Source organism: Saccoglossus kowalevskii, chromosome 20 (genome assembly GCF_978046115.1).
Source record: "Saccoglossus kowalevskii chromosome 20, keSacKowa6.1, whole genome shotgun sequence".
Classification (NCBI taxonomy): domain Eukaryota; kingdom Metazoa; phylum Hemichordata; class Enteropneusta; family Harrimaniidae; genus Saccoglossus; species Saccoglossus kowalevskii.
Window position 1 is genome coordinate 22852046 of NC_140660.1, and position 9674 is coordinate 22861719.

Sequence of the window (9674 nt, forward strand, 5' to 3'; positions counted from 1 at the left end):
GTTGTACTGTAGTTAAAATGAAAACGTTGCCAGCGGACTCGTTCTCCTTCTCCAAAAATCAGACATGAAGGGAAAGTGGCAGGAAATGTCAGCAGACGATATAATATGTTCATTTTTTTTAGAAGTTGGTTTATTTCCCGCTCAATATTCTCTTTGCGACTCGCGTAATGTTTGTAAATGAACACTTAATGATACAATTGAGATCCAATTTAGAGGCGGTTGAGGAGCTTTATCACGGCTACGGTTGAGGGGCGACACAGGTGTGGAAATTCTCAACTTGGCCGTCAATGTCCGTATCCTTCTCCATATCATATTACAATACAGACGACTTAGTTTTACAACTTCACATGGAAGTTGAATTCAATGAAGTTTTGAAGACAAAACCGTTCGAAAGATGTTACAATTCCACAGAGAGGTAACGGACGTGGTTTTATGGCCTCAACACATCGGGGTACCTCATTTGGAGAAAAATTTAAACGACATCATAAAAACACCCTCCGAAATCGAACAATTTGCGCGGACATAAAATAAATATGGTGAACGTTTTAATTGGCTCTCTTTTGTTCCCTGAGCTCTGGTCTCATACACGTCCCAAACTTTCTATGTTTTACACTACATCGTTCCCCACTTTCACTTGCAAGACAAATCGACTTACTCAGTCTGCCACCAGGAGACAAAAGGGAAGTTTATTGAATGTGTTACAGACAACGTTTCGCAAGAGAAATGGCGTGTTTGACCCTTGACCTGTGCAGCTATAAGAAAAGTCAACAGACAAACATCTGAATGATTCCTTGCTAATGAATATTAATTTCTGCTCTTGCGTGGAAGACGGCATCTGATTGGCTGCTCTTGCGTGGAAGACGGCATCTGATTGGCTGAAACAAGGTAGTAAGTATGTACGATTCCTTGTGGATCTATGCAGTGTAGTCGCGCTTACTATACATCAACGGGCAGTAAACGCCACTGTAGACCACAAATCAACCCCCGAGTACTAAACTTGTGATGAGTTCTTACTTCGTAAACTCGTTATTCGCGAAATACCAGCCAGGCGATTCGCTGTATCCAAGCGGATTTGAGCTGCCGTCCTGTGCCTATAACAACGGACCTCCAAACGTTGCAAAGAGAAGACCCAATGGATATCCGGGAGCCGCTTACTCGCCCAACGGTACCAGTCCACAGGGCTACTGCGGGGCAGTTACCAACGCAGCCGGGTACGACACAGCCACGAACTACGGCGCCTTGAATCAAAATACGACGTCGATCGCATCGTGGGACTCCCGCTTACAGGGCTACACGACTGCCTGGAGCACGCATTCTAATGATCTGGTGGACGGACTGAAGGACCACTGTTCGCAAATATCGAGTGCCGACAGTATCAACAATGTTATGTCTGCAATGCAGAATCCAACAACTCTCTACCCCTGGGTCAACGCTACAGGTATGTTGCGTTTACTTTTTTTTTTTCATAATTCGCACAAAATATGAACGCAGACGACAACTTCGTTACAGAAACACGTATGATAAAATGCTGATCGAAACTACAAGCAGTAGTGCTCGTCGGTGGCTTGGATTTATGAAAGTTTTCAAAAACGACTAAAAGTTATGTAGCCAGGACCATTGCCGGTGAAATACGGATGCGTGTGCGCGGCGAAATAGTAAATAGTAGTTTGAGGGTATTACGTGTGAGTGTGTGTAGTGTGGCTCTTTTATTAGTCCATAAAGGCACACATTAAGGTCAGTGGAGACAAGAATTACAATGTAACCTATGACATCGTTCACAAAAGACTTACAATTAATGAGAAATCATGTCAAGTGAAGCAGAAGAAAAGAACAAACTTTGCCGGTATCGATCTTAAAAACTCTGAGCAGGAACTAGAACATCCGGAGAAAATTAGGTTTTCGCAGAGTTTCGGGTTGAACGCCGGATTAGGACGTTTATCTACGGGGCGTAGAATCGTTTTACCAATAGAGCAAACCATTTACAGATCGTAGGTTCATGAACTCGGCAAATCGTCACAACGGCTCGCGCTGTTTCACGAATTATTGTCGCTGCATTTTTAGAACTCCGACGTAAGTGACTCGCAGGTGATTTTGTATCGTCGGTCAAGTTCAAAAGCGTCATACTAAAAATAGTTCGATTTCGATGTTAGGTTAGTATTAACCCTCAGAAAGCCAAAGTCTATTTTTTCACATTTCAGAAATCAAATCTGCATGTTTTTTGTTTTTTTTGTGTTTTTTTTTGTCATTTTTTTATAAGAACTTGCAGTCAATGAGAAAATATGCCCATTCTTTCCAAAAAACAACAACATTATATTAGGTAAAACTATGCCCCACAATGTAGGCTGAATGAAATATAGCGTCCAAAAGGTTTACGATTAGGCGGCACTCCAAAAGCAAGCTCGAGAAGATGAAGTGCAAACAACATTTACATAAGCGGCTCTTTGCAGTATTAGTTAGCCAATAATCGAAAATGAGAATTCGTCAAATTATCATGATTTAGAATACGGTACTAAACTTGTTGAGATCTTTTGTCGCCGCGAGCGGTTGATCAATTCGACCAGTTTCTTCACAAAAAACGAATCGTACTCGTGTTTAATTGTTCGCTCCATGGTAACAATAGACCGGCGTGTTTCGGTGTGTGAAAGCTGAAAGTGCCGAACTAAAACATAGTTCCACGTCCGAGGCGGCAAAACCTGGCACCTAACCTCATACGTAGTTCAGTAGTGTGAAAAATTGGTCTCAGCATTTCCACGAGTCCTGACGTTTTGTTGGTTGTTGAAGTGTCACGAACTACTGACGGCTACGTCACTGTACAAACAAAATCGACGCAAATACATTCACTGGTTTGCTTGGCACACTAGATCATTAATTTGACTTTAACCGTCACATCGAGCTCCAGACAATGTCGCGAGCGTTCTTCTGTTTCACCCTGACTTTTAACCACGAAATACCAGCAATTTAATCTTTAACCCTGTACCGATCGATCAAATTGGAATGGCATGGCCGTTTTCATCTGACCACCAGTCGTCCCGTACGCACGTTGTTCTACTTTGGCGTGCATGCTGGTTCATTTATAAACCATTCGTTAGGGCTGTCCTATCATTACCGGGACTCTCTGAATTTTAATAAATGACATCTACCCTACCGTTGACTGATCTCATTTCTGCGTGCTGGTTGCACCATACGGTTATAGTTATTGCCCGCGTAATGCGTGTTTTTGAACTAACTAATGTCGTCTGCTTTTCAACGAATTAAAAAAAAAATCAAATTCGTAAATATTGTTGATACTGCACAATTGTGATTAATTTGTTTTATTTTGACTTAAATTTACATTTTCACTCTGCAAATTTGAGAAATATAACTTCCAGAAATTTGTTAGAAAAATGTTAGCTTAATTTAAGAGAACCGCTTAAATTTATACTCTGAGTTGATTTCTCCTTCCTTGCTCATCAACAATCTAAACATGTTATGGTGTATACATTGGTCAGTTGATAGTACGTCACAGATATGCAAAGTGGGAAAGCATCGTTAAAAATGAAAACAAATACTTTCCGCACAATTAAGAATTTATTTTGAATCTGCGTGAATAGTTGCACAGTAATATAGTTCAAAAATGAATTTCTTTGGTGGATGGGTTGGTGGTGATGGGGGGGGGGGTAAGAAAAATGAACAACCGCTGCTAAATTAATTTCCGTCTGCTATTAATTTCAAATATTTTAAAATAATTAATTTTCTGTGAAATTCAGAATCAATTTGAATTGAGCGCGAATAGTTTATATAATATAATATTAACACGACCCCCAAATGTGCTACTATGGTTCAAAATTTAAACTTCGCACAAATAAACAACCGCAGCGGTGGTTGATTGTCGTCCACCCAAATTCCGACTAATATACTGTGTTGATATGATTGATGACGAGAACTCTATTATGCCAGCGTGCCGGATGGTGGACATTTCCGACTTAATAAATGTTTCAATATTCTTCAAAAAACACTTTGGTCGGAGTAATTACAGAGTACCGACAGATGGAACAATGGCCGTTGTAATAATGTTTAAGGAACTCGAAAACGTTAACTTTGCATTCCCATTCACGCCGTGTCCCTTTGTCCGTGAGACTCGGTTTTGGTTTTTGTAAATAAACGAAGTGCAGGTAATTGGTGATAAAATTGAATTGTGTGAGTGTGCCTAACACGTCATTATGTCGATTGCCAACGGTTATGCCATGGTATATCTATTGTCAACGTGTCCCGTAAAACCAGTTATTTAACTGCGTTTTAAGTTCACGGACATGGCTGGACAAGTTTTGAGTTATTTTACGTGTTAATTTTGGTTTAATTTAGTTGATTTTTCTTATCAGCAAATATAGTGCATATATATAGTAAAAATACAGCAAAAAACACAATACTGGATGTGTTTAAAATATGTAACGATATACCTATTGCTGACGTTTATGTTACGATATACCAATTATCAACGTTTATGTTACGATATACCTATTATCAACGTTTATGTTACGATATACCGATTATCAACGTTTATGTTACGATATATCTATTATCAACGTTTATGTTACGTTATACCTATTATCAACGTTTATGTTACGATATACCTATCGCTAACGTTTATGTTACGATATACCTATTATCAACGTTTATGTTACGTTTTACCTATTACTAACGTTTATATTACGAGATACCTATTATCAACGTTTATGTTACGATATACCTATTATCAACGTTTATGTTACGATATACCTATTATCAACGTTTATGTTACGTTATACCTATTACCAACGTTTATGTTACGAGATACCTATCGCTAACGTTTATGTTACGATATTCCTATCGCTAACGTTTATGTTACGATATATCTATTATCAACGTTTATGTTACGATACACCTATTATCAACGTTTATGTTACGTTATACCTATTATCAACGTTTATGTTACGACATACCTATTACCAACGTTTATATTACGTTATACCTATCGCTAACGTTTATGTTACGATATATCTATTATCAACGTTTATGTTACGATATACCTATTACCAACCTTTATGTTACGTTATACCTATTACCAACGTTTATGTTACGATATACCTATCACCAACGTTTATGTTACGATATATCTATTACCAACGTTTATGTTACGATATACCTATTGCCAACATTTATGTTACGATATACCTATTGCTAACGTTTATGTTACGATATACCTATTACCAACGTTTATGTTACGTTATACCTATTAACAACGTTTATGTTACGTTATATCTATTACCAACTTTAAGTTGCGATATACCTATTACCAACGTTTAATGTTACGATATACTTATTACCAACGTTTATGTTACGATATACCTATTATCAACGTTTATGTTACGATATACCTATTATCAACGTTTATGTTACGTTATACCTATTACTAACCTTTATGTTACGATATACCTATTATCAACGTTTATGTTACGATATACCTATTACCAACGTTTATATTACGTTATACCTATTACTAACGTTTATATTACGAGATACCTATTATCAACGTTTATGCTACGATATACATACTATCAACGTTTATGTTACGTTATACCCATTTCAACGTTTATGTTACGATATACCTATTATCAACGTTTATGTTACGTTATACCTATTATCAACGTTTATGTTACGTTATACCTATTTCAACGTTTATGTTACGATATACCTATTATCAACGTTTATGTTACGTTTTACCTATTACCAACGTTTATATTACGTTATACTTATTACTAACGTTTATATTACGAGATACCTATTATCAACGTTTATGTTACGATATACCTATTATCAACGTTTATGTTACGTTATACCTATTATCAACGTTAATGTTACGTTATACCTATTTCAACGTTTATGTTACGATATACCTATTATCAACGTTTATGTTACGATATACCTATTACTAACCTTTATGTTACGATATACCTATTATCAACGTTTATGTTACGTTTTACCTATTACCAACGTTTATATTACGTTATACCTATTACTAACGTTTATATTACGAGATACTTATCATCAACGTTTATGTTACGATATACCTATTATCAACGTTTATGTTACGTTATACCTATTACCAACGTTTATGTTACGATATACCTATTATCAACGTTTATGTTACGTTATACCTATTATCAACGTTTATGTTACGATATATCTATTAATATTAAACAAACATATATATTTAGTCAGGACCTGTGAGCTTTTCAAATTTGCGCAGTAACGCACAAATATTTTAGGCAAACAAAAAATTGTGTCACTACAACTTTTAAACTAATAGTTATATACTGATAGCTTAGCGCACGTACTGTATATTATTAGTGTGTGTGATTAGAATGAAAACGTGCACCCACTGCATTGTGACCTATTGACCTATTGACCTATGGCCTTCTTTCCTCTACAGGTGCACCGGAAGTTCCCAAAAAACGATGCCGCCAAACGTACACCCGATACCAAACTTTGGAACTGGAGAAGGAGTTCCATTACAATCGATACCTGACGAGACGGAGGCGAATCGAACTTTCTCACCTTCTGGGGCTCACTGAAAGACAGATCAAAATATGGTTCCAGAACAGGAGAATGAAATATAAGAAAGAAAGTAAGAAAGATGACGGTGAAAACAGTAACCAAGACAACAACGAGGAAGATGAGAAGGACAGTGAAGATAAATTGAGTGAGACAACAGTTGTTGCCGTGGCAATGAAGGGAGATTCGTTAGAAGAAGACATTGTTCTCAATTTGAAGGTAGAACAAGACTGATTTGAATACAACAGAAAAATTTATTTTGTAACCCCCAAAATCTCAGATGATAAACAAATTTGGGTTACGTTGGAAAAACTACGTGCCAGACGGAACGTCGTCTGTTGCATCAAATCACAGTCAACCCACATTTTGCTACGTCGGACCACACTGGTCGTTACTGATATGATCAGTTGGTTTATTCCCAGTGTGAAATACCACGTATCCTGCTTGTTTTCGTCATTCACATCATTCGAACCAAGTAACCCACCATATCAAACAAACCCGTATCTGAAGTGTGATTCCTCGAATTTTGAAAGATGCGAGCGATAAAAATAGTGCCAGGTCGGCCGGCTGTAGCTGTGGAAGTATTCTGCGATTATGGCGGGCTGTGCTACATACAATTTACGGGAGACCATTAAATTTAACTGTCTTCATGATCGAAACACGTAAAAGTGACTTGAGTCAATGAACACGACCAGTGTATCACCAGGCACCTCGTCTTCTCGGTTCATTCACCTACCGAGTCCACTCACGTTATTCGTTTCAGCCCAGAACGAGCCATTTTTATAAACATACAATTCTGCGCACGCTCGGTAAAAATCTGAATCGTTCATCGTCGTTTGTTCACGAGCTGAGCTTTCGCGATAATTGATAACCGAATTACAACGGCGAAGTGTCGCTGGTATTACCCGGCAATCGCAAAGGATTGTGGTATTGTAAAATGGCGTGTTGTACTACTTTGTTATGGGCTAAACATTTTTGTCACTGTGGATGGCTTGAGCGCAGTTAGCTGTAGACCGGACCGACATATGCGGAGACAAGCAATGGATATGAAATGATACACGGGAAAGGCAAGCTGTTCCAACGGAACTATATTCTGGTACGCGAATGAATACATACCACTGACAGAATAAATGGTCCGTTCCCGAGAAGAATTTAACCGACCTTATTACTTTTTAAAATTAATGGCGTTCGGAGAAAAATGTTATCCAATGAACACACGACTACGACATTCAATAAACCATTTGTGGGTTTCTAGCGCGCGTAATATTTTGGCAATTTGTAAGCTTGTCCGATGTCTTTAATCCTGTTCGTACACATTTTCACCAAACAATTCCCCCAATTTAAATCGTCCAGTCGTTGTTCCGCGTCTTGTTTGATATAGAACCCATGTTAAGTATTTAAGCATTTAAAATACATTGTTTACACGCAATTCGAACGCGCGCTTTGCAATTGTGGCGTTTCAAAAGATCTATTTTTGAACGAGTCGCAACTAGCTACAAAACACGATAAACAAGATGGCGGAATTGATGACGTACTCGAGTAAAATCACGTGACACTGAACCCCACAAATGGTCCACGGACGGTAAAATCAACCTTTATCACGTGAAACTGCGTATTGTGATATTGTTTTCATCCAATGTGAAATTTTGTTCATGTGGCTCACAATTAAAAATAGGCGTCAACATATCCAAATTTATGGCGGGAAAAGAATGGCGTTCAAAAGGTTAAATTCCGAACCGTGCCTTCAGAGGTATCAGAAGTTTGACTATTTTAATAATTATAGCCAGATTACGTCATAATATATATCAATTATATATATATATATATAAATATACATTTTCCGTCTAGTATTTTTAAATATTTAAAAAAAAATGTTGATATTTAGCATTTTCTAGAAACTAGAAGTTTTTCTCCAGAATTATTTAAATTTTCTTTGTTTATCAAATATAACTTTTTTCCGTCACGGTGCCAGCGTTGGTGCTAATATTACATGAATTTTGTTGCAATTTTCTTAGTAATTATGCTCTATTTTCGGTGTCTCAGGATCTGTGTGTTTATTTCGGAGGAATAAAATGTTTGTTTAAAAGAATATCGATGTACAGAGATTTGTGTTTGTGTGTGTGTGTGTTGAGTGCCGTTACCACTAGTCTTCTGGTTTCGTAACTATTTGGCGTCGGCTACAGTATCAGCTCCGATTCAGAATCAATGCGAAGACTGTGTCTGATTGGCTGCCCAATCCTAACACCTAACAGTCAGACCAATCAGAGAACAGCTTTCATTGTGACAAGATTGGCTACCCAATCCTAACATCTAACAGTCAGACCAATCAGAGAACAGCTTTCATTGTGACAAGATTGGCTACCCAATCCTAACACCTAACAGTCAGACCAATCAGAGAACAGCTTTCATTGTGACAAGATTGGCTACCCAATCCTAACACCTAACTGTCACACCAATCAGAGAACAGCTTTCATTGTGACAAGATTGGCTGCCCAATCCTAACACCTAACTGTCACACCAATCAGAGAACAGCTTTCATTGTGACAAGATTGGCTACCCAACCCTAACACCTAACTGTCACACCAATCAGAGAACAGCTTTCATTGTGACAAGATTGGCTACCCAACCCTAACACCTAACTGTCACACCAATCAGAGAACAGCTTTCATTGTGACAAGATTGGCCACCCAACCCTAACACCTAACTGTCACACCAATCAGAGAACAGCTTTCATTGTGACAAGATTGGCTACCCAACCCTAACACCTAACTGTCACACCAATCAGAGAACAGCTTTCATTGTGACAAGATTGGCTACCCAACCCTAACACCTAACAGTTAGACCAATCAGAGAACAGCTTTCATTGTGACAAGATTGGCTGCCCAATCCTAACACCTAACAGTCAGACCAATCAGAGAACAGCTTGTTAGTTGACAGATTTCGTTTCGACGCATCATATTTGCCTTTTTTTTTACCGATTTCAAATATCATTTGTGTAGTTAGTATGTCATCCAATCATAATATTCAATTTTTACTTCAACCTTTTGTTAAATAATTATATTTCGCTGGAGAACAGTTGTAGTTTATTGAATAATAGACACGTT

The 9674-nt window shown here is 37.8% G+C and overlaps 1 protein-coding gene across 1 annotated transcript; it reads left to right on the forward strand.

Annotated features, from left to right (window-relative positions):
- Positions 1 to 930: 930 nt before the first annotated feature.
- Positions 931 to 8659, forward strand: LOC146730152 (homeobox protein HB1-like). The gene is made up of 2 exons (XM_085494626.1): positions 931 to 1438; positions 6449 to 8659. The coding sequence occupies exons 1-2, from the start codon at positions 1003 to 1005 to the stop codon at positions 6802 to 6804; spliced, it is 792 nt and encodes a 263-aa protein (XP_085350752.1). The 5' UTR covers positions 931 to 1002; the 3' UTR covers positions 6805 to 8659.
- The last annotated feature ends 1015 nt before the right edge of the window (positions 8660 to 9674 follow it).

Bases quoted from the DNA above. Each gene is read 5' to 3' on its own strand.
- LOC146730152 (XM_085494626.1), top strand. From the start codon at position 1,003: ATGAGTTCTTACTTCGTAAACTCGTTATTCGCGAAATACCAGCCAGGC. The intron at 1,439-6,448 runs GTATGTTGCGTT...TTTCCTCTACAG, and splicing joins CCCCTGGGTCAACGCTACAG to GTGCACCGGAAGTTCCCAAA.